This window comes from Sylvia atricapilla, chromosome 1, assembly GCF_009819655.1.
Source record: "Sylvia atricapilla isolate bSylAtr1 chromosome 1, bSylAtr1.pri, whole genome shotgun sequence".
In the NCBI taxonomy this organism is placed as follows: Eukaryota; Metazoa; Chordata; class Aves; order Passeriformes; family Sylviidae; genus Sylvia; species Sylvia atricapilla.
In genome coordinates this window covers 124555182-124580105 of record NC_089140.1, presented here as the reverse complement: position 1 = coordinate 124580105, position 24924 = coordinate 124555182, and the positions used below count along the sequence as shown (strand labels likewise).

The following is a 24924-nucleotide window of genomic DNA, read 5'->3' as shown; positions in this document are numbered from 1 at the left end:
GACCACATTGCAGACAGTGTATCATTGTTATTTGCAGACTTGATCTGCATCAGTTCATATCAGGATTAAGAGATGAATTTTCTTTGTCAGCATTTCCTGTACTGGACCCTCACCAGCTTCCTTTTCTTGGTTTACCTCTTACCTGCTGTGGTTTCTTTGAAATTTCTGCTTATTTTGAAATAGGTTTCTACACTTTTGAGGATGCTCTTGTTTTTGGTGGTGTGAGATCACATCAGTGTCAATAACCACCGGGCTGTTTAGCCAGATTGCCCAGCTCTTGTTGTCAAGACACTTCTGCAAGTGACATGAATCACTTGCTTAAACTTCCAGGCTGAGAAGCCTCACTGATTTCTTAATGACCATTAAAAACTGGTCCTTATCAGCAGACTGCATGCATTTGCCCCAGAGAGCAGGTATGATTTATATTAGATGACATCAGTGCCATAAGTTTATCTCCTGTTGCTGGAAGTCTCTCCTGAGGAAAAGGATACCACTGGTAAGATAGTTTCCAAGAGAGAGCTGTAAGTGTGCTCCAAGATAGCTGCTTGTTGAAGTCAACATGCAAGTCAACCCACAAGCTGGCTTTCTTCTTGCATTTTTGAGTCATCACATTCACAAAATATCTACAAATAGCTCAGATTAACTTTAAATAAGTGCCAGTAATTGACTGGGGGTGGGGAGGGTGCGCTTGTTTGCTCCGAATTGATTTGCATGGAAAGGTGCCTCTATTCTCCCCAAAAACTCTTCCAATATCACAAGCATTGCAGACAGCTGTTTACACCGAAGGGACACCAATTCAATTACCTCTCCCAGACTGTCGTTTTGAATATAAAAGTCGTATTTCCCCTCCAAATGAATGCTGGTTGTAGCAAGCTGCACACAGAATAGTTCCCAAAAGGCAAGAAAAGTATGAACAGGAACTGATTTCATCTACACCACAGCCTTTCTCTCTGGGCCACTGCAACAATCCTCAGCCGATACTTTCAGTTCTCATTATTTAAACCCTGCATTTGAGTTTTCATGTTCCTACCATATGCTCACACACAATACAGAGTTTCTCAAGCCAGTAATCTGAAGTAAAAATACCTCAAGATAATGAAACAAACTTGAGGGACATCAGAATTTCCTTTTAAAGAACACTTGAGCATGTGACACTCTGCAAAAACCAACCAGAAAAAGCACCAGCTGCTTCATAACTGGACTATAGTTTTATTTATTTTGAGATTAGGCCAATGTCAGTGAATATGCAAAAAAAAAAATTAGAAGAATAGGCCAAATCTAAGATTAGCTATTCTAGTCCCCATAGACTGACATCTTAAAGGCACAAGGGTAACTAATAGCACAAATGTACAAACATGTCCAGCTCTCAGAGCAATCCAGGCTGGGGACACACTGCCTAGGGAGAAGCCCTGCAGAAATGGTCCTCAGGGTCCTGGTGGGCACTGAGCTGAGACCTGGTAGCAGAAAGCTCAAAAACATCCTGCACTGTATGTTCAGAAGTACAGCCAGTAGACTGATGGAAGTGATTATGCCCCTCATCTCAGCCTACATTACTCATTTTTATGAGTAATTATTATTATTATTAGTGATTATGCTCCTCATCTCGTACTACATCAAGGTGTATCCAGAGTACTGCATCCAGTTTTGACGTGAGTTCAGCAAAGGACCCACAAGTTTCACAGGGGTCCGGAGCACTTGTCCTGTGAGAAGAGGCTGTGAGACTGGAGTGTTTCATCCTGGCTAAGCTTTGGGAGTGCTTAAAAACAAGCTTCAACACCCGTGGGAAAGTGACCGAGGAGTTAGAATCAGGTGGTGAATGGTGGGGGAATGAGAAACTGTGAATAAAAGCTGAAAGTAGAGAGGTTCAGAGAGAAGATAAGAAGACCCTTTCCCCCTTGGGACAGGGGAAAAGACACTTCTGCCTCCCTTGGGGAGGGGTGTATGTTGCCCAGGGAAACTGTGCAGGCTCCATCCTGGGAGTTTTCTGATCCAGAAAAGGACACAGCTCTAAGCAGCCTGATGTGGGCTCAGTGGTAACCCTGCCTAAATGGAAGGATGCACTGGAGACCCCCTCACTTTCCTTCCCTTACAAAAACCCCTATGATCTTGCAAACCTATATAAATAACTCTTCTATAGCATTGTTACTTAGGAAGATAACAAGTAGAAAAATATGTGGTCCACAATATCAATGCCTAGCAACCAGCAGAGCAATTCCTGGAAATCCACATAAAGAGAATTGCAGAGGCTGGACTATGCACTTATTAGCTGCTTTTGGGCATTGCAATAGCACATTACAGACCAAGGAAGGTCTAAGAACTTGCTTGACTGCTTTCTGATAGTTTTTTTGTGAACTGAAGTATAACAGGGCTTAGAGGATCAGTCAAGATGGACTCATTATGTCAGGCTTGTGCACAACTTGCCTCAAACAAATTAATACCTGAACAGCACAACCAGAAAAGAAATGAAGTGTCCAGGGACCTTTAGTAGGTTGATACTAGAGCCTAGCTTTATGGCGTAACTACTCAAAATGCTAGTCATTGAGACATGCTTCTTCTGAAAGCATGGGAGTAAAAGGGACAGAAAACCTCTGATTTGTTACTTTTCTTCTCATAGAACCCCATATCCTCTCTCCATTACATAAAAGCATATTACAGACCTTTTGTTAAATTGATTCAGGCAGTGCAAGGACAAAGCAGACCCCAATTAAGGAATCAATTTTATTGCCTTAGCCTTCTACAACCTCAGCATTCTCTCTTTGTGCTCCAAATCCACTTCTTTCTGTAGTTCTGTATTTCTCTAGAGGAAATTTCTGATTGCAGGGGTACTGAAAACAAGCTAAATGATCCAAATGAGTCTTTTAGATCTGAAAGTCTAGGAACTGAGCTGTGTCCATTTGATATAGTGGACTAAAATGAAAGAGTAGGGGAGAGAACATCAATTTTTGTGGGTTAAGCTTGAGCCTACCTTTTTATTCTGAAAGGTAATTTGATTTAATTATTTGCCTTTAAGGTAGAGTGTTCTTGAATAACAAAATAATTAAATAAAAACCAGGCAGTGATCTTTGTGCTAGTAAGGGCATATGAATAATAGCACTATGACCCACTGCCAGAGGAGGGGTAGGGGAGGAAGAAAAATACTGGGCACAGGGACTCCCTCTTCATTGGTCATCTCAGAGCATCATGTGGCCACAGTTCCTTTTTAAAGATAAGTAGTCTTCTCTGGGAGCTCATTACATTCTCCTGTCCTGCATTTCTCTTTGAACCTGTGGAAGACATCCTTCTAGCCTGACAAAATGTGTGACCAGTTTGTGGGCACCTGGAAGCTCCTTTCTAGTGAAAACTTTGAGGACTATATGAAAGAACTGGGTGAGAATTGTTATTTCAACTTCTTGTATCTGGAACAGGGAAGGAATGCCAATTTTGAACTTTACTCTTTACTTGCTTTTTCTGGCTGTGCTGTTTATCAAGGGGGGTTTCATCTGCTATTTTGATCAGATAGTCCTTAAGTGGAGAATTCATCTGTTTCAATAACTGGTATTAAATAAAGCAGAAAAACTGTGATTGATGGGAAGGATTTCAGGTAAGCCAAGTCTATGCATGCCTTATTAGTAGTGTTATAAATGGAAGTAAAACATATCACTGGATTATTTTGTGTGAAAATATTAGCTTTTATCCTTGGACACACAAATCAGTGTGATGCTAGAAAGCAGCAAATTTCCTTATGTCTATAAGCAACACACTTAACTTTAAAATGCTACTGGATTAGGACACCAGTTAATTGCCATGGCTATTATACTAAATGAAATTCTGTAGCTGCCTACAGTGGATATTAACAAAGACAATTGCACGAATTCGTGCAGATCCTTGCAAGATTTGATGTTTAACACTTTTCTCTAAAGGTGTAGACTTCTCACTTATAATTGAAATTGGGATTAAAAAGGTTTCAACATTCTGTTAGTGTGGAGGAAGCAGGGGATGACTTGCGCTGATACAATCAGCACATGCTAAAAAGCTGAGGGGATAATTTGCAGTTTGGGGTAAAATATTTACTGTGACTTATTCTGACAGCTCCTAGTGAGTGAGACTCTTGCACTCTTAATCTTTACTCCAGATTTTAGTCAGGATATAACCATTGCCAGCTATTTTTTAATCATTTCCTTATATTCAACCTACCCACTTGTAAATAGAAAAAGCTTGCTTTTTTTCCCTTGTTTGTTTGTTTTATTGCTTTTGTGGCTCAGAAACTGCCACGTATTCTTGCTTGTTTACATTTAGATATAATTAGCATACAAGTTAGAGTACTAGCTATGAAAATTATTCTGAACAACTCTATGTGAAAAGCATTCATATAATCTCAGTCTTCAAAATATTGCTTTTATTATTTTGACAATGACAGGATAGAGAATTTCCTTACATCAACCTACCCAGCTTGGTCTATAGCAGTACCAAGTGAGATTTTACAAAAGAATCTCTGTAGCACAGAATTATTAACACCAGAAAGCAATAGGGGAGAAAGCGCTGTGGAGGGTTTTCGCAACATATAAGACAAAAAGATTGAGGAACGATAAAAATTTCATTGTACTCTATCTTATTTTAGGTGTGGGGTTTGCTACCAGGAAGATGGCTGGTGTGGCCAAACCTAATGTAACTATCAGCATCAATGGTGATGTGATAACCATCAAAACAGAAAGTACCTTCAAAAATACAGAGGTCTCTTTCAAGCTGGGTGAAGAGTTTGATGAGACCACAGCAGATGACAGGAAAACAAAGGTGAGTCCCAAAATGGGATTTTGTACATACGCCTCACAAAAGGGATGTGGGAGCAGCAGGGCAGAGTTGTGATTTTTGACATCCAGTGCAGAAATGCTGCCTCTGCAGGTAAGACTGTTATGGGTGCTTTGTGCTATTTGGACTTGGAGAGTCTTCTCCTGAGGCCAGAGCAACCTGATGAAACAGCCACACTTTGTTTTTTCACTTTGGTAGAATGTCATAACCCTAGACAATGGTGTGCTGAACCAGGTGCAGAAGTGGGATGGAAAAGAGACTATCATAAAGAGAAAAGTGGTGGATGGGAACCTGGTGGTGGTAAGTTAATTTTTGTTACTTAATTGCTGAATTCAGTGTGCAGAATTAATGTTTAGCTGGTGTATGACTTTGGATTCAAACACAGGGAGGGAAAGCATCCGAAAAGGCTCTGTGCACTTGGTGAGAAATCTCTCTGATTGAGTCTTGAGTGTAGGGCAAAACTGAAAAGCGGTTAAACTTATGGAATGTTATGGATGTGCCTGTTCTGCATAGCAAGACATGATTGGGAAAGTGTAGGAAGAAAAACCCAACATCCTTACAAGGGAAACCTATATATATATATAGATATATTTATATCAGAATCTCCAAGTCCTGGACAGTATAGAGGAAGCATTAGCAAAGCCCACATTAAATACGTCCACCCTATGCTGCTGCAGAATACTCCTGTTCATCTTCTGCAGAGGCTTAGAGCCGTCAGTGGGAATCATCTATGCATTGCCAACAACTGTGTAAACTATATGATGTCAGAGCAAGGAAACATGTCCAGGCTCTGTTAGTTGGTTTTATCTGGTCAGAGACTATTGTGCTTGACTTGGTGCCAGTAAGGCCCACCTACAGTCTGGGGCTTCCCAGCTCTACTCTACATTTTTAGAAAACACACGCTGAAGAATCTGGGAAAGGACTAAATCTGTATTCATAAACGGCAGCTGAGATTCCTACATGCTGAAAAACCATACACATATACAAAATTCCTGAAGAGCTCTGCCCTCCCCTAGGGAAAAATGTGTCCATAAATTCAGTATTTAAATATCTTTGGATAGAGACCAGAGAAGAAATAGAAATCATTTTTAATAACAACTTCATTAAGAAAGATTGAACAAAACAGAGTTTGATCTAACTGAAGAATAGATGAGGACAGAGCCTAAAAAGCAGAGGCTGACACTAGCAGCTGCAAGTCTGAAAGCTCTCTGTGTGTGCATGTGTGTTGCTCACATATGTGAAGTAGACAAGCCACAGCTACAAAAGGTGAACGAAAAAAAAAAGGTTAATTCCCAACTCCAGGGTTCAGTCAGCCTCCACAGAAGTCCTAGGAGCCTTCTTTAGAGATTTTTAAGAAAAGATAAGAAATCTCCTGGCAGTCAGTAGAACAGTTCTTGAGAATTAATTCACTCCTGTGCTTGTTTTTCAGTCTTCTGTTGCTGAAGCTCTCAAAACTGAGTTCCACTCTTTTAGCATTTGCCTTTAGAGGCAAAGAATGAAATTTTTTCTTTAACTGGTTCCTGATAGATAAGTAATTCTATACCTTATGACAAACAAACATTTAGTAAGAGTTAAAAGCTCATTGAATTATCTTTTCATTCCAGGAATGCACCATGAATAACGTTTCTTGCAAAAGAGTTTATGAAAAAGCATGAAGAAGCTGCCTTCACACAGGACTAACGCTTAAAGCTGGAGTAAAACAACTTAACCAAAGGAGAAAATCCCCACAAATCTGTTTTAATGAGAACTGTACTTTTTTTCAGATATATCCCAAAGCAGTTACACGCATTTAGTCTAATTTGTTGTGCTTATTCAATAAAATGTTCTGCTTTCTACAATGTGTGCTTATGCTGGAGTTTGTCAGAAAAGGGCATGGGGCAGATGCAGTGTGGGAAGGGGTGCTGTGCAGGAAAGCACCATGTGAGAGCCAGTACCACACTCAGCCAGGTCACCCGTGGAAAGAGCATCTGAACCTGTCCAGTGAGTGGCACTTGTGTCACAGTGGCACAAACATCATCTGGTGAGTGCTGCCTGTGGGCTGCTCCCTGCAGGGTGTCTGTGTCTAGCCAGGGAAATTACAGGGCTGCTCTTCTCAGCTTCAAGCAAAGGTGATTGTTCCTGGGGCAGGGAAGAGAATGATCTGTGGATGTCCAGTTTTGGCTTCCAAACATGAGCAGGGTACCAGGCACTTCTGTGCACAAATGCGGACGATTTTAAACCTGGGGACCATTTGAAGCAGCTTGAGCTTGTCCTTTTCCACCTCGAGTGTGACATTATAACAGTTAGAGCTTTCACTTATGATTATTTGGCAATGTGCCTCTTGAACATCTCATTGATAGGCTAGAAGTCTTGAATTAAGAATCATAGTTTAAAAAATACTCAAATTTACTAAAAGCCTGTACAAGTTTGCTAGTGGCACAACCGCCTTTATTACCTATGTGCATTTTCTACTAGCTTATTAGGCTTGGTCAGTCTTGGCAACATGGGCCTTTCTAAGATGCCATTTGGACACCATGGCTTTCAACTCTACTTATTTTTGAGCTGCCATCTTCTACTGCCCATAGCTCTGATCTCCTGCTTTGAAACTTTACATCTATAGAAGCCATGATTTCTACAATTGGAAGGGCTTAAATTTAGGACCAAAAAAAAAAAAAACAAAGCCAAAAACAACCAAAACCAAAACAGCAACGACAACAACAACAAAAAAAAACAAGATTTCTAGGGAAAACCTGGGCAATGAGTATAAAACTGTGCCCTAACCACTAATTGGGGAAATGACTGTATCTCAGGCAATTAAGATCTGTGAACCAAATTCCACATATTCCTGACATTCCCAAAGTCAGCTGTCAGAGGTGATGGTGCCTAGTCCCTACTGCTAGCAGCAGAGACCTCTCATGCACTTGAACTTTCCTCTGCATAACTCAGATTGTTCCCAAGTTTTTGCACTATTTATACAACTGGATAGGGAAATGGAAGGACTTTTACACTGTACATGAGCTGAGGAGTAATTTAAAAGTTGTGCCAGACTATCAATAATTCTGCAGAAAATGTTGCAATAACCATAAACAAACAACTCTTGTGTTTTAACCTTGGCTTCATTGTTTGTGAAATCTCACCAATTTAGAGAACAGCAGTTGCATATGGGGTGGAAGAATGCTTCAGCGTACTCCATATATACAGTACCAAATCTGCTTAGCACTTAACCAAAATTATTTATGAGAGTTAGGATACAACTACAGTTTAGCAGTAGAAAATCTACGTGACAGTGATGGTTGTAAGAAGCAGAAACATTGACTTAAACAAAGTACATGTAGACACTAAATATGAGCCCATAGTATTCTATCATGCACAGATTTGGAAATACTCTGTCAGAGGTAAAATTTCCAATATTCATATGGCAGATTTTATTTTCCAGGTATCTTACATTCTGAATGCAGCCAACAGTTAAAATTGTAACATTCGCAGCCTAATATTTCAGCAAAGGATAATCTCTTTTAAAAACATCGTCACTTTTTTTTGGTACCTAGTGAATGACTTTGAGCTTTGTGAATGAATCAAGACACTTAAAATTTAAATTTTTGGAATTTTTGATATAGTGACATTCTGTCTATAAACCTGAACAGGGACAGCACCATAAGGAAGTATTAGTGATGCTTTTCTTAGAGTATGAACATGTTAGGAATTTATTCTCTGAAGAGGGACAAAATTTATTGAATGAAAATGGCAGCAGTCTAGTGACTGCTTGAATAAACGGAGATGATTGCTCTTTGTCAAGAAAAGGTGTGTACTCTCAGACCCAGATAGAGGTGGGAGCACACATTTCTAAGAGCCAAAGTCAGATCAGTGTCTTGTCCTTACCTGTAAAGCAGCACAGGTCTCCCTCTCTCTTCTGTCATGCTGAACCATAGAACAAAAGTCAGTAAACACCCCAGAGCCTTCCTTTCTGCCAAAGAAGGATCTTACTAAACCCCTACAAACCCATGGGCAGCACACCTATCACAGCAGGCACCTTGAATGTTGACAGGAGGAGATCTCTGCCCCTCACCACATTCACTCACTACTTCTTTACTGTTTCTTGGACAACAAAAGGGAAAGGCGACTCATACTCACAGTTTTTTGGCAGTTCAGCAGAAAGATAAGGAAAGGCTTATTCTGAGCATTGACCTATCAGCTGTTTTTCCCTTTTTCTTTTAACTATTTATTTCCACTGGAAAGAATTTGAAGGACTTTTGTGTCCTGGCCAGTCAAGCCCCGTGTGTGCAGTGCGGTCTGGACTTGTTCCCCCAGTCCAGTTGTCGCAGTCTGGTCTTGTAGGATGTTCCAGCTAAGGGGACAAGAAGCTATTTGCACCCTCAAATGTAACTATTTGGAAAAGGGAGGCTGCTGCCCCCATGTTCAGGGTTGATCCTTCAGCTTCATAGAGTCAATGCTAAAACATCCTTTGGTGTCCTCACAGCCAGTCCCTCTTTGACCTCGGTTATCCCCTTCTGTTTCTGTTTACTTCAGTGCTCTCCTGGGAATCTATTTAAGCTTTTTTGGCCCTGAGTTTGCCCCGATCATGCTTCCTTTAAAGAACTTCACATAAGTTTACTTTATGTATTTCTCTAAATAGTATCTTTATTTCTAAATAGTCTCCGAATTTTTAGTTCTCTATTCCTCACAAGTTTTACCTTTATCTCTTGTGCTGCTTCACAATCTCAAAGTTCAATGATTCAAATGCTGTTTTACATGAACCATAAGCAAAAAAGGAGAATCAAAGCTTTCCCTTATCTTATGTACTCACAATCCTTGACACTTCTTTCCCCTTTAAAGTTGAAGAAAATATTGGTTTCCACAATTATTTCTACTGAGATATAATTCCCTGCTCTTGTTCTTTCAAAACTCTAAGTCCTTTAAATGAAAGTACTGATTTTTCTTAGTGACAAAGAGATAGATGGTAGCAGTGTCTCAAACATTGTTTGAGACTGCTTCAGACTAGGGTTTTGTCTGAATAAATAATTCTCTGTTATTTTTGTTCTGAAGGTTACTGGTACTGCAGTGTAGCTGTTCTATTCTGACTAATTTGCTCTTCTTGAGTTTCTTTGGGCCTGATTTCACAACATCCCAATCATCTTTTATTTCCCAAAGACACCAGCCTTGTCTTGTTAAAGTGCCTTTATGTGGATGAGACAATTAAATAAAAGAACAAAGAATGCTTGAGGAGCAACTGTAGGATAATTTCTTATTATTTTTTGAACAATAATGGATAGTTTGATTTAGAAGTAGTTTTCTTATTTCCAGAGATGGGATGCAAGAGCTAGATATTCTTTATACAAAATGTGATATTATGCATCTCTGCTTTAGAAGAGTTTTGTGTGGACAATACCTTCAAAGACTGACATTTACTTGCTTAGTACAGATACAGCATCTGCTTCCTCCTGTGGGAGAGAAAGAGTTCTTTGCTTTGTTTATGTTTTCCTCACTCCAGACTTTTGCTCCTCGCACTGAACTATGATTGGACCTGTCCAGTAAGGGAAGCTCTGTTCAGCTTCCCCTGCTGATGTTGATTGAGGGGTTCAGAAACATTTTGGGTATGCCACCAAAATATGCAACTGAAGACTTTCTTTTGTCCCACAACCACCATATAAACCCAAGACTACAACTTCACTCCTCAGACTATTATTTACCTGTTCCAGGTATTCCCCTTCTTCCTTATGACAGCTTTCAAATCAGGACCCAGTTCTCAACCTCCTTGGACACCACCATTTCCATCTCATTCTTTCAACTCTAAACACAAGAAATTTGGTCCCACAGCTTATAATCCCACTGTCTCTGCCCCTAAAATGTAGATCTGAAGAGTCTTTATAGGTTGTCATAACCCAGAAATTAGAGTCATACAAAAAGGGTAAGCAGGTAACTATTGTTCACCCAAGTTGGAAAGAAGACTCTAATCTTTGCATGTACCAAGCAGTAATTTTCTCCAGAAAGATGGTTTAGGAATGGGAAAGATAGAATTAGATATGATGTGGTCTTGCACTAAATAGTTTCAAATGGTTTGACGTGTCTTGAATTGTAACGCTTTAAATTCCTGCCCGTCACATACACATGTAGTTTATGGATTTGTTCTTTGTGTCTGTTTTTTTACTAACAATTAGACAATAGTTCTAAATATGGACTTAAAAACAGTTTTAAATGCTGAAAACTTTAATCTTGCAATATTTCAATTTTGGCTTGGGAGAAAATGTTCTGAGGGTCCTAGTGTACATCAAGCTGAATATGAACCAGGAGCATGCATCAGAGGAAAGGGTGAATGATGTCCTGGGCTGCATTAGGAGTGCTGAAGGTTGAAGGACAGTATCCTTCCTCTCTATTCAGCATTGATCAGGCCACAGCTGGAATCCTGGGTCCATGTATAAGCAATACATGGACCTAAGGAGGTCATGACATCTCTTCATGGAAGCAGGGGAGCCTGAGAAAATCTGACAGCAGTAGGACACATTTGAATGCAATGCCTTATATGATTGTGCTGGATTAAATCTTCCCTTTACCTTATGGCAGAACAGCTATCCATGTGCAGAAAGACAAAAAGAAAACAGAATGTGTCCCCCTCTCAAGTGAGCAAATCTTCCTGCCTTTCACTAAGTGACTTTGAACTGAGAATAAAGTCACTTTAATGACTCAGCCTGGTTTCATGCCATCCATCTCTCAAGTAAAACAGCTGATTTCTACTGGTGCACTGATCTTCTGAATATTCTCATTTGTAAAAGGGAGCCAGCAAATATTGTCTGTTTCTTCTTTTTGTGATCCTGTCTGAGATATGTGCAGGGAAGAACCCACAGCTTGGGATCTTTTCTCTGATGCAAAGGGAGAAAACAGAACTGTATAATTCAATTCTTCCTTCAAAGGATAAAAAATACAGACCCTTTCCAGGATGGATCATGAAAGTAAAAAAAAAAAAAAACAGCAAACCACTTTGTACATCATCTTCTTGGGAGTTCCTTCACACAATTTACATGGCTTTGATTTATCTATTACAGAGGTGACAGTAGTGGTAACACTCTACAGCTTCCTGAGGAGGGGAAGGTGCTGATCTCTTCTCCCTGGAATCCAGGGATAGGATGTGTGGAAAGGTTCAAAGATGTGTCAGGAGAGGTTCAGATTTGTCATTAGGAAGGGCTTCTTTAGCGAGAGAGTGGTCATACACTGAAACAGGCTTCCTAGAGAGGTGGTCAAAGCCTCAGGCCTGTACGTTTAAGAGGCATTTGGACAATAACTTAACAACATGCTGCAACTTTTAATAAGCCCTGGAGTGGTCAGGCAGTTGGATGAGATGGTTGTTATGAATTTCTGTTCTGTATGGTGATAGCAGGAGAAAAACACTGGGAGGACAGTCAGAGCTGGGTTTTGTAGGGAGGCAGTGCCCTTGTACTTGTCTCAGGGTTGCTGACACCCCACTGCAGTGAGCCCTGACCACTCTGTGGGTGCAGTGGCAGCAGCCTGTCCCCATCCCCACGTGCCTCTCGTGTCCTGGTGCATTCAGTGAAGGAAGCCAAGGCAGCGTTACCCGGAGCCTTGGTACTGGCACGGCTGCCTTGGACAAGGTGCACATTGTTCACTCTGGTCCTGCTTCCCCTATTGGCCAACCTGACTGCCACGGGGACTGGACCTCTTTAAAGGGAGACCACTAAATCTCAGTTGGGCACACAGAATCTCCCACTGCCACCAACAGCTGTTGTGGCCACTGCCTCTCTCTGCAAGACCAGCGCTTCACAAAGCCTCTACGATGTGTAACCGATTTGTGGGAACCTGGAAACTTGTCTCCAGTGAAAATTTTGATGACTATATGAAAGAATTGGGTGAGAAATATCCTGGTTTTGGTTTGTTTCATTTTGGTTTTTTGTTAGTTTGTTTAAGTTTCATTTGGGAAGGTTCTGCTCATGGATGGTGCCTCATTTCTGGCAAAAAAACCCAAGCACTTAATTACTCTTCTAACATAATTTAAATTTTTTTCTTTAGCATCTAAATTGAAAAAGGTATGCAATGATTTACTGTCATAAATTTACTTCCATCTAACTGATATGAACTGCTCTAATAGGTTTTTCTGTCACCAGAGTAATCTATGAAGATACAGATTTTTTTATGTTTCCTCTTGATTGCACTATTAAACTTGTGACTTATGATAATTTACAATATATAATGGAGCTGATGTCTCATGACACTGTAGTTTCAGATGTCTAAATACTATGAATGAATCTATCTGTTACTGAAGAACGCCAGGAATGTAACAAATTAAACATTGTTTTTCATTTTAATGCCGGCTTCATTCCTGTATACCAAGTGCACAGTCAGCTAGTGCATTGCTTTTCTATATAAATGATTCACTGATTCCCTTTATTTGAAATGTTAGACTGAATTACAAAGGAATTGCAATTAACTAATTAGCCAGGGTGAATGTGGGAGGAAAGTCCAGCTGCAGATATTTTTCTGAACATCTGAATGGAATTGCTTAATATGGAATAATTCCTGCAAGTAGTTTTATACTTTGCAGATAACTTTATACCCTTTTTTACAGATCTTTTCATCAGAGCATGGCATAGCATTAACAACGGCACTAACTGCAGCTGTCCTTTTTCTGCTTTTATGGAGCAGCAATACATTGCCAGTGACTTCATTCCTACTTGCCCCAAGCCTCACAGCCTGTAGACAATAAACTGGATTGGAAAGGACTAGGCAATACAAAAGGCTTTTGGTATGGGATTTTCCTGGAAGCTCTTTGCAGCTCTCAGCTCTTATACCTCAACATTTTTTTTATTTCATGCTTGTACTTTTCATTGAGGTTTAGATGCAAGGATCCTTAGGGAATGTTAATAACAACTTGGGAATTCCCCAGTCTTCAATAGGTTTTAGTGAACAAGCATTGGCATATTGGCAATTCAATGTCCAGTTTCTTCCTTGCAGCTGTTAACAAAGGTATAAACTCTCAGATTTGTCAAGGATTTTTTAAAAAGGATTTTTATAAATTTTTATGAGAACCAGACCCTTCCTCTGAATTTTTCTACTTATTCTACTGTATTAAATTAATGAAGATTTGTAACCAACCATGTTTCCTCTTAGCTAAATGTGCACAGCTCTATAATTGTGTATATCTTAACCTCCTGCTGAAGATGCACTCTTAGCAGCTGGGGCTGTCTCAGCCCCTGAATGCTGAAATACCCGTTTCTACCTCTGTCTCAGTAGTGTTTCATTTAAAAAATTAGTGTTTCATTTAAATCAGGCATTGAAGTATTCAAGAAGAAACTCTTCCTTATTCTTCCACTGAAGAATCGTGAGAGGATATTGAGTTTCTTGCTTCCAGAATATAACAATTGTTTTGCTTCTGATTTCTAGGAGTGGGCTTAGCTACCCGGAAACTAGGTGGCCTGGCAAGGCCTGATGTGATCATCAGTATGAAAGGGGACATAGTGACCATCAGAACGGAAAGCACATTCAAAAACACAACCATCTCTTTCAAACTGGGCCAGCAGTTTGATGAAACAACAGCAGATGACCGGAAAGTCAAGGTAAGTAAGAAGGTTGATGATCTCTTAGTGGTCTGAACATCTCCTAGAAAAACATCAGGAGGAATTTTACCTACTCCCTTAGTGCACCTTGAGTTTTCCAAACTATTAAAATAAAGCACTGAAAGAACAAACAGTATAGTGCTGAAAATAATGTTCCTGAGCATGTCATTATCCCAGAGCGCATGTCTTGCTGAACATAAAGTGAAGGGCTACTCCAATCTGCAAAGCTCAGCCTGCAGTTTGAAACTCTTCTCTTGGAATTTGCAGAGTGTTGTAACCTTGGAGAAAGGGTCATTGGTGCAAGTGCAGAAGTGGAATGGCAAAGAGACCACGATAAAGAGAAGACTTGTTGATGGGAAGATGGTGGTGGTAAGTTCACGTTCCTTGTATGCTGCTAAAGGTCAGAAAGATACAGCCTTCAGTACATTTCTGTCTAAACAGAATTTTTAGAATTTTTAATTTTGGCTTACTCTTTGAATACTGAGACAAAGTAAAGGAGAGAAAAAGGGAACCAAACTTGGAAAACAGCTGGAAGCAAATAAATGTTATTGCATAGCAGCTTGTCTTTAAAGTGACTATATTGATAGAGCTGCCATAAATTGACAGCATACTTACTGCTCTCACCGTTATTGTTCTTCAGAGGAATAAGGTTTAAAAATAACAGACACCTGTGAAATGGAAACAAAAGTTTACAAGCAGTTTACAATTGTTTGCTGTTCCTGAAACAATTCTTTCCTTTTCCCTATCTCGGCCAAGCCATGGAGATAAAACATTTTAGAGACTCTGGTTGTAAGGGTCTCTATTAAAATAAAGATTTCACTTTATTCATTAAAGATTTTAGATATTGAAGTCAAACTAATTTTGGCAACGTGTTTGAAGTCAGCAGGATTACACTTTTACATGTTAGCTTGTTCTGACTGTCTCTTAAGTTCTCATACACAGAATCACAGAATGGTTTGGGTTGAAAGGAACCTTAGATATCATCCAGTTCCAACCCACTGTCACAAGCAAGGACACCTTCCACTAGACCAGGTTACTCAATGCCCCATCCAGTCTGGCCTTGAACGTTTCCAGGGATGGGGCATCCACAACTTCTCTGGGCAACCTGTTCAGTGCCTCACTACCTTCACGGTAAAGAATTTCTTCCTAATATCTAATCCAAACCTTCCCTTTCTCAGTTTAAAGCCATTCCCCTTTGTCCCGCCACTACACACCCCAGTAAACAGTCCATCTCCAGCTCTTTATGTAGGAAGGTTGATTTGGTTTTGCATCTCTTCATGGCTCCCTTTCTGTGTAAGATTTTCTGATTATTAAACCCTCTTCATAAAGCAGAGAGGTAATGTGCCTCTTCTGTTGGCGTCCTGCTGTCTGCCCCTTGCCTCACACATGGTTGTGGAGGACTCCTCACCTTCTGCAGACCAAGGAAGTATTTTTTTAACATCCTGTCGCCTTTGTCGTATGCATCCTGTGCCTGTGAGTCATCAGCAACCACTGAAGGCCACTGGGGTGAGAGGGTCAAGAGAAATATTTTGTGGCTCAGAAGAGCAAAGATTTTTAGGCCAGAAGCCTGACCTTTGAAGTACCCAGGCTGCTTCTTCTTCTACACTAAAAACCCCTTACTATGAAAATGTGAAAGTGCTGGTGGGCCATGATATAAAAACTAGGTGGGGCTAATATTTGTGACAAGCCAGCAATAATACCAAGGAAAGTAAATTTGTTTGTGGAAGCTGAGCTTAATTTTACAATCTTTTTTGTCATTAAATGCCACTGAATGAAGTTTAAAGCTGTTAAAATAGAAACTACTCTATTTGCAGTATAAAAATAGCTTTGCTATTTGCCCTAAAAATTCTGCAAATATGTAGAGATGTAAAACATGGCATGTGGATTTTCATTGACTTCCGAGTTTACTGCCCCAGATACAACTGCTGTCAGCAAAAGTTTTATATTAATGTTTTCCTTTATGCCTTAGGAATATGCCATGAAAGGGATTGTCTGCACTAGAGTTTATGAAAGAGTGTGAAGAAGTTCCCTCTCTGCACCGAACTGGAACTGGCTCTAAAACCTTGGCTTAGTTCAGTGACCAAAGCCTCATGCTCTGTGCTTCTCTATTTTATTTCCTTCTATTGGGGAAATCACTACACCATAATTTGATATTTCAGAGCCATAGTGTAACTAATCCAAAATATTGTGGTGTATAAAAATATTTATCCAATAAAACCTTCCCAACACAGAAAATAGAGTGTTTGGCTCCACCTGAATGATTTATGTTTACTTTCTTGACTGGCTCTTTCTTTTCTGTTGATAGTGTCTGTACAAAAAGTCAGACTATTTCTGAGTAAAATGATGAAACAGAAGTTTTCCACATCTGAGAAAGGGCTAACACTGCTTCTTGGATATTTGTAAAATATATAATCTCCTGGACTCAATATTCTGCTCCTGCAAAAGATTTTATTGCTGAATAACTCCAATAAGGAAAATTATCTTTACCACCAGAACTTTTGACTTTCAGTATGATATCAACCTTATGGTCTTAGCACATCATTGTTTCATACTCATCCCAAAAAAACCTTACACTTCTTTTAGTACCAGGATTTATATATTTGGAAGAAAACAGGTACTGGACGGGGGAAAAATGGAATATATTCCGTATTTGTCTGCCAAAAGAGCAGATAAACCTGTGAAACAAAGTGTGGAGCAGGTGTGAATGAACTCTAGAATTATTAAGGCTAGAGGGCTTCATTTTTAAAGTGCTCAGCAATCAAGCCTACTTCCAGCATAGTATTTAAGTGTACACTTAATATTAAGCACACAGAGGAGTTGCATTGGGTAGAGTTTGCTATCAAGTCCAACTGAGTAGCTAAAGTGTTCATTCCTTCCACTACACTAATTCTGCTTTTATCCAAGCAAAAAAACCAGAGGAAGCAAACCTAAACTCCTGGAAATCTATTTAACCAAAAAGGACAGTGACAGGTTATTAATATTTGCCTGCATTGGCCAGTGTTCAGTATCACTGCCACATTCACATTATCCACGTAATTTCATCCTGTGTCATTGCCTCTGTGCCATAACACAGAGCTCTCACCTCCTGTGCGGGGTTAAAGCAACTGTGAGAGGCTCACATGTTTATTTTGGCTCACTAGGAACAGCAGAGCTGATATGAACCTTAGCCTACTGGTTTTACAGGCAAGAATACAATTCTCAAGGTTAAGACAGATCCTGAGCATCAGAATCTAAACTGGTTTAACCAAGCAGAGAGTGAAGAGATGGATATCAGATGCAAATGAAAGATATGAAAGTCATTTTCCTTCTCTATCCACCACTGGAAAAGCCAGAATCTGAGCCCAGCTTTGGATACATTTTTATGTAGATGCAGTCTAACTGCAGGCAGCTGCCAGAAGGCAAACAGGATGAATCCTAGAAAATATGAGCAGTGAGAGAAAGCTGTGAGATTTATGGACAGCACTATTAAGGAAAAAATTATCCTGGTCTCTAACCTAGAGGAAGAGGCAAATGCCCCATCTTTATCCTTACCGTTAAAACTCACCTCTTCTAGTGTCAGAGTTTCTGTGACTCCAAGTCCTCAGTGATTGTAACAAGGAATGGAAGCAGAATGTATCTGCATCTCTTGTAACATCTTTTCCAAACAGAATGTAATCACGTATTTTGGGTGAAAATCTTCTACTAGGCTCCTGTAAGAACAGTCAGATAGTATGAACTCTAATTGTACAGGGCCCTCCAAATTATTCTCCTAGTCTCTTAACAGAGAGCCAAAGAGACATTTCTTACAGCTCAGAATCTGCCTGAAATGGACTTGTGAATCTGGATTTTTGCTCTGCAGTTTCTTCATTCCCTTCCCTTGTAGTACAACACAGTCCTGGTGAGGCTGCTGGAGTGCTCACCCCAGCCTGGCTCTTGGAAGCTGGAACTTGTCCAGAGCCTTTTAAGCTCACCTCCCACCCCTGAGCCACAGGCAAGGGAGAAGATACTGCTGCAAACAAGCTCTGTATTTCTTTGGCTTTTCCTGATGCAACCTGTAGATCCTTCTTAGGTTAAATGCAAAATCTCCTCTCTAGTAGAATATTAGTTTTCAGCTTTTTATTTCCTTAGGCAAAGGAAATAAACATTTACTTCAGTACAAACTATAGTTCTTCCGGATCTGGAAACAGTAACAGAATAAAAACAAAGGACTTCTCACCTACTCTTCATTTGTTTATTTACTGTTGTCTCCATTTCTGTGACATAGCCCATCTTTCCCTCTTCTAAAGAAAATTTTAGTTGCATTTATTTTTTTTTTCCAAGAGATTTGGAATTTAAATAATCATAGTTTGGGACTTAAAGTTCCTAACTAAATTCAGATATGCTGTTTAGGAGCCTAGTATTTGGCACTTTCACTCTATACAAAGGTCACTTTAAATTGTCATGAGAGTTGGAGACTTTCCAAAACAGGATAAGTGCAGGAGCACTGATAGTGTTGAAGGCAAAAACAATAGCGCAGGTGGTTGAAATCAGCATAGAAATGGAGCACTTTGGGCTACTGCTGTCTCTAAAGCAGTCCTTAGGGTCTCCAGCAGAATTTAGGGGCAATATGAATTTTTTAGTCTCAAGGTCTTCTTCATGTCTTACTGTAAATTAGTTTTTCTTCTTTCTTAAACTTTTTATACAGGGCAGATACTTCTGTAACGAACATCTAGGCTGGGGTACAATATCTGTGTCTTGAACTGTACTTTCACATTGACAAACAAGTCCATTTGCTATTTTCCTAGCTTGTGTGTGGACTTAGCCTACAAATATTGGCAGTCTGATGCTGGTGTAAAAATAGCATTATTTAAAGCAATCAGCTTGATCTAGCACCCACCCCAGGCAATGAAATCCTGGCTGGGATACCAGAATAGTCGTAATACCTTAGAATACCACACTCGGATTCCTCTCCCATTGGTCTCTCTTTCTGTAAATTTTTAAAGGCTCTGCCACACCTCTGTTTTGCCTGTATCTCCTGAGATGGTGGAAATTGCCTGGATGGGATATTCCTCCTCCAGTTGCTGCAGGTCTGGCAGCATTCCCTGCCTCTGCCTGCTCTGACATCTGCTGGGGAAGGAGAAGCAAGCTGTGATGGCAAGAGCCCCTCTCAGACCCTGTGCTCCCATGGAGGGCACTGAAATCAAATGAAAGCTGCATCTGGACTCCATTTACCAAAGCCGTTTCCTTGGACTGAGCAAAATTTGGCAATTTGTGATAGAAAACATCTCTTGGAAATGTACAGCTAAACCTGGAATACTGGATCCTGCATCCCAGCCTTTTCCACATGGAGTGGAGCAGAGAATATAGATTCTCCTACAGCTTTGACCTTCCCTTGTCCATCTACTTGAAGTTCATTTTGGGAGCAAATATATTCCCTTAAAGTAAATTTACACACCTCCGGGCGCCCAGCTTACAGATTTTCCATTGTTTTATACAGAAACCTTGTCACCAGCTGGGACAGTTTGACTGAACAGTGAGCTAAGAACTTCTAGAAATGACAAAGATTTTGTGAAGGGGATTGGGCTGTGTTATTAAAGCAATTGTGCTTCATAGAAAGTCCTCACCACTTACCACATTTTTTCCAAGCATCAACTTATTACACTGATAAAGACTGTGCTGTTTATAAATTGCTCAACTGTGCCTTTTAAGACATTGTTACCTTGCCTAATTTTCATTTTGGATTAAAGATGTTCTGTTGCTTTCTGGGATACAAAGGAGTGAAAGGTTAGTACTGAAGGGGTAATCAGTCAGAAACAAATAGGCTGATACCATGAAAAATTTGCCTTCAGAAATCCTGGAATTTAGATGTAATCAAGGTCTTTGTTAGGGAGGTAATTAGAGCACATCCTCGCCATTTCAGTGAAAAATGTTGTGGTTGGCTATTGGCCATCTGCTGCAGATGAGAAACACAAGAAAATGTTATTTGGACTAAAGGGCACAACAACATTGGGAATAATACTGTGTCTGAGACACTACAGAGAGGGAAAGCTATGTTAGACAGCATTCATACAGTATTTTCAAAGGAAAGTGTGCTTTGTTTACCTTTTGAGAAGGAAATCAATATTTAAATATACTTTTGTCAGATGTTATGAAAATTTTTAAAACTAATGTTAGAAGAAATGCAATCATTCAGGGATTAGCAAGCATGGGATGAATGCATTACAGCTGGATTTTTTTTCAGTTTCTCAGTGAAGAATTAATAAAAATATTTTAAAATCTTTTTTTATATTTGCTATAATGTGATCAGCAGTATCAATCACACTATTTGTGAGAAGATGAAGGAGAGAGAAAGGGTCTTCTATTTAATTCAAACTAAACACTCTATCACACTCCCTTGTGACATGTACTGATTGTAGGATAAGACTTCCTACAAGAGGCACCTGTGTCAGCAATGGGGTCAAAACCACTGCAAGGATTCTTGTCGTCTTCCAAGCTCACAGACATGGTGTCACAGCTAAAGCTGCATCAGGAGACACTTACAGGGGAGCTGTGGGGCATGCCTGGGTCAAGTTTGACAGAACTTAGGGTTGCTTTCGAAATCTGTAGACGTAATTATGGGAAAGGAGAGATATGTAATGTGTCTAGCTACTGTACAATACGTAGACATGCTAACAACAGTCTCATTTATCTCAGATCCTAGTACAGATTTCTCAAGCTAAAAAATCTAAAATATGTATAAAAGTTTTACTTGGAAGGTCTGCACATTTGATATGAAAAAATCTGCAAGACAGTGAAGGTGGGAGACTCAGTCTTCTCATACAATCTTTTAGCAGAGGTTCACAGCTTTCTGTGGCATTGTCCCACTTTCTTGTAACTTGTACCATATTGCATTCAGAGTTTTATAGCCTAGTGACTCCTAAAGATCTGTATGGGTAAATGCATTGTAATTCCTTCACAAACCTCCTCTCCATATGAACAGTGGGAAAAGAAAAGACTATAAAGCAATTTGAGACTGTGAGACATAATATTCAAGGCCCCTAATTACTCAGTCAACACAAATGTTTTAATTTAATTTAACAAGAGATAGAGCAGTCAGATTATGAAAGGTTAGGTGCATAAATGTCTGCTTTCCAGATAGGAACTGAGCCCTCTGGCCAGGAGCACAGGAACCAAGATTAAGACTCTCCCTGGTGCTTCCTTTTTCTGGGGATTTTTGGTGTAATCAAAAAGCATCATAACAGTTTATCTTGGCTCTGTCTCCAGTTGGGCAGAGAGCATGTTGTGAAATACAGAGGCAACTACTATGGTCTCAGTTAAAGACTTTGGAAAAGTAGTGTCAAGGAAGAAGATTTTTTTAAAGCATGGGGGCCTATTTGGGTAAGGCGTTTCAAAGCTATCTCATTTTCCTCTCACAGGATGACAAGTCTTGAGGATGGAAGAAGAGCAGTAGTAGTCACCTCTGCTGACTTCTGAAAGGTTTTAACAATATGACTGAAGACATTGGCCTACAAGAAGGCCTACAAGAGAATTGGAAAAGGAATTTTTCCAAGGGTTTGTAGTGACAGGACAAGCAGGTGCGGCCTTAAAACCAAAAAGATTGAACACAAGGAAGAAAATCATTACTGTGAAAGTGGTGAGTCACAGGAACAGGTTGCCCAGAGAAGCTGTGAATACCCCATCCCTGGAAATGTTCAAGGCCCTATTGGATGGGGCTTTGGGTAACCTGCTCTAGTGAAAGGTGTCCATGCCTATGGCAGGGGGGCTGGAACTGGATGATCTTCAGGGTCCCATCAAAACCAAACCATTCGATGATTCTGTATCTATAAATATGCTACAAATTAGAGCAGATAAAGCTGCTGCTACAGAGAGGGTACAAACTGATCCAAAAACCATACTTCACCAGCCAATGGTTTGAAGTGGAAGGACATATCTCACGGATTTGTGCTGGTCCGATCCTGTTCCTTCTCAGTAATAATGATGTAACTCTTTGTGGAGTGTACAGAGCTGAGAGAAAATGCAAGCATACCAGAGGGCAGGGTTCAAATGATCTCAACAAACTCAGGTAATAGTTTGAAAAGACAGAGGGACATTTAAGAGGGAAAAAATACACCAGGAAATATAAGTAAAAGCAAAATTCCAGGTGGAGAATCAGCAAGAACTAGGGCAAACATAGTGGCTTTACAGCAGATCACAGACTGAAAGTGAGTGGTGAATATGGCCTTACCAAAAAATGTAAACAGTACTCAAAGCACAAACAACACTCCTGATTTTCATCTACTGTTTACATATTCTAACTGATTTAGCAAAAAATAAGAGATTGAAGTTGCTTGTACCTGAAACATATTGGCACCATATTGGCCCTCCTTTGTCCAAGTACTACTTTATACAAGTAGCTGGATGTTAGATAGTTTGAGAAGAAAAAAAGAAAAAAAGAAAAAAAAAAAAAAAGGTGAAGAGAGAGAAAAAATCTGAAGTTACCTAAAAAACTTAAATCTGTCATTGTTTCAGAGCTGATGTAGTGTTTCCAAAGTAGAAGACAATGTATCTCCTGAAAAACCTATGCTTGTCACCCTGACACGGTTATGGATCAGGCAGTGATTAATTCAGTTGGACAATATGTGGTGCTAAGACGACCGAGGTTGTGGATTTGATCCCTGTATTGGCGATTCACCCAAGAGTTTAACGTGGTGATCGTTGTGGGTTCCTTCTAGTTCAGAATATTCTCTGACCTGTGAAGTGTCATCTTCCCAATATTTTTCTAGGATCAGGAAAGAATTGCTATATTGTTCTTCAATACAAGTTTCAGATTATTCATGGGGGTCTGTGAAAACAATTGAATAAAGTACTTTTTGGACTTAATTTTAACTGTAATCCAAATAGAGTTCTTGCCTGAAATCCATAAGCTCTGAATTCTCAGAATCTGCCTGTATGGCACCTATGAGCACTTCAGGGTAGAAAATATATGAGAGACTAAAGATATTCTCAAGCTCCACATCAACATCAGCTCTTCCATCTAAAACTAGCTTGGAAACCCCCCTGACAGTTCCTGGTTCTGAAACAGTGGCATCAATATGATTTATATTTTTGATGTAAGGCTGTGCTCTCAGAATGAATATCTCAAAAAATAGTTAAAGTGATATGGGAAATGGCCAAGGTTATTCCTTACTGATCAGAAAAAAATCAGTTACCTCTACAGTTGTCAGCTACTGCTTCCAAAGGAAGCTAGGCACCTTCTGGAGGCAGAGTTCATTGAGACAGACTGATGAGGGACTACCCCCAGCCACTGGCAGAATACGCAATTCCTGAAAAATATCCAGCATGGAAGATAGAAATTAGCTATCAAAAGCAGCTCTCTGAAAAAGACCCTGCAGTGTTGAGGCTGGAGTGGATTGATACCTCCTGATCATGATGTGTGCTGCTCCAAGTAGCAGTCACAGCCAGTTTGCTTTCTGCATGTGAGATCCTGCCCTGTGCACCTGCAGTACTTCACCTCTTATGGACAAAGGTCTGGGATGTGTCCGCACTCAATCTGCAAGTGCAGTTTCTGCTTCCCGACTACATCTATTCCTACCCAGGAAGGCTAGAGAGGGAGGGATTTGTCAGGGGTCCCCCAGAAGCTTGCAGCATCCTGCTCTGGTGGAAACACCATCTTAGAATTGCCACAAAAAATACCAAACCACCAAAGTAAATCCTCTACACAGCATTTGGGTGAGTGGCCATGAACACAAAGGGATTACCATTTTGCTTATAGCTCAAGCTTTTTCTTCCTGGCAGCCCACACTGCTCACAGCACACTGTCCCCACATCTACTTTTACCAGACACACGGATCACACCAGCTGTCCTCTGCCTTATCTTCTAACTCCATATTTTCCATACTTGCTTAAATGACTGGTTTAACCTAATGTCCCATTATGCAGCTTCATCAGCAGGGAGGGAAACAGAACAGAACCTATCCTTGTTTGTGTGCGTGCAGAGTGTTTCAGTCTGTGCTGGCCATGCACATAGGTGTAGCCTGTGTATGGCCATGTGTGCCTTTTGGCCAGTCTTGCTGCTGACTGTACCTGAGGCAGAGATCTGCATCAGCATCACCTTTGTGGGGCCACTGAATTCAGTAAACCCAGACAGATACCTCTCTTCTGCCTCCTGTGACTCAGCCATGTCTTCCTGTATGTTGCCATCCCTCAGTTGAGCCCTGGTTTCACACTGAGTTTTAACATGTACACTACTTGATCTGGATCTAAGTAAATTGTTGATTTTAACACTCCTCTTCTCTTGAATATTGGCCTCTGATCTCCTCAATGTAGTGTAGATGTTTTCCCCTAACCATGGACATTAACATTTGAGATACATCCCTACTACAGTTCTTGGAGAATGACAAACACCTTCAGGTAATACTTTAGCTGACCTATTTTAAATATCTTTTGAAGATGAATAACAACTTAGAAACATGCTTTTTTTCACTGATAAAGGATTTACATTATTGTCTGATACTTAATGGAACAGGTCACTGAGCTGAGGGTTTGGTAGCTCTCACCGCTATTTTGGCTGACAGCTCTGTGGCTAAGCTCTCTTTAGCGTCAGAACCCCAAGGGTCATACAGCTGGAGATTGGTGGTGTGCTGGTGATGCAATGAAAACTCTC

At 40.2% G+C, this 24924-nt stretch overlaps 2 protein-coding genes across 3 annotated transcripts; both read left to right on the top strand.

The window, feature by feature from the left end:
• Nucleotides 1–3200: 3200 nt before the first annotated feature.
• Nucleotides 3201–6623, top strand: LOC136369771 (fatty acid-binding protein, adipocyte). 2 transcript variants are annotated; one of them, XM_066332845.1, is made up of 5 exons: nt 3203–3366; nt 3548–3580; nt 4598–4770; nt 4984–5085; nt 6390–6623. In XM_066332845.1, the coding sequence occupies exons 2-5, from the start codon at nt 3565–3567 to the stop codon at nt 6438–6440; spliced, it is 342 nt and encodes a 113-aa protein (XP_066188942.1). In that variant the 5' UTR covers nt 3203–3366; nt 3548–3564; the 3' UTR covers nt 6441–6623. The 2 variants fall into 2 exon arrangements, with proteins under 2 accessions (XP_066188935.1, XP_066188942.1); XM_066332838.1 differs by lacking the exon at nt 3548–3580 and having other exon boundaries at nt 3201–3366.
• Nucleotides 6624–12447: 5824 nt separating this feature from the next.
• On the top strand, nt 12448–16582 carry LOC136369784 (myelin P2 protein-like). The gene is made up of 4 exons (XM_066332857.1): nt 12448–12620; nt 14152–14324; nt 14592–14693; nt 16294–16582. Exons 1-4 carry the CDS (start codon nt 12548–12550, stop codon nt 16342–16344), a joined length of 399 nt encoding a protein of 132 aa, XP_066188954.1. The 5' UTR covers nt 12448–12547; the 3' UTR covers nt 16345–16582.
• The last annotated feature ends 8342 nt before the right edge of the window (nt 16583–24924 follow it).

Bases quoted from the DNA above. Each gene is read 5' to 3' on its own strand.
- LOC136369784 (XM_066332857.1), top strand. From the start codon at position 12,548: ATGTGTAACCGATTTGTGGGAACCTGGAAACTTGTCTCCAGTGAAAAT. The intron at 14,325-14,591 runs GTAAGTAAGAAG...TGGAATTTGCAG, and splicing joins CAGATGACCGGAAAGTCAAG to AGTGTTGTAACCTTGGAGAA. The intron at 14,694-16,293 runs GTAAGTTCACGT...TTTATGCCTTAG, and splicing joins TTGATGGGAAGATGGTGGTG to GAATATGCCATGAAAGGGAT.
- LOC136369771 (XM_066332838.1), top strand. From the start codon at position 3,294: ATGTGTGACCAGTTTGTGGGCACCTGGAAGCTCCTTTCTAGTGAAAAC. The intron at 3,367-4,597 runs GTGAGAATTGTT...ATCTTATTTTAG, and splicing joins GGACTATATGAAAGAACTGG to GTGTGGGGTTTGCTACCAGG. The intron at 4,771-4,983 runs GTGAGTCCCAAA...TCACTTTGGTAG, and splicing joins CAGATGACAGGAAAACAAAG to AATGTCATAACCCTAGACAA.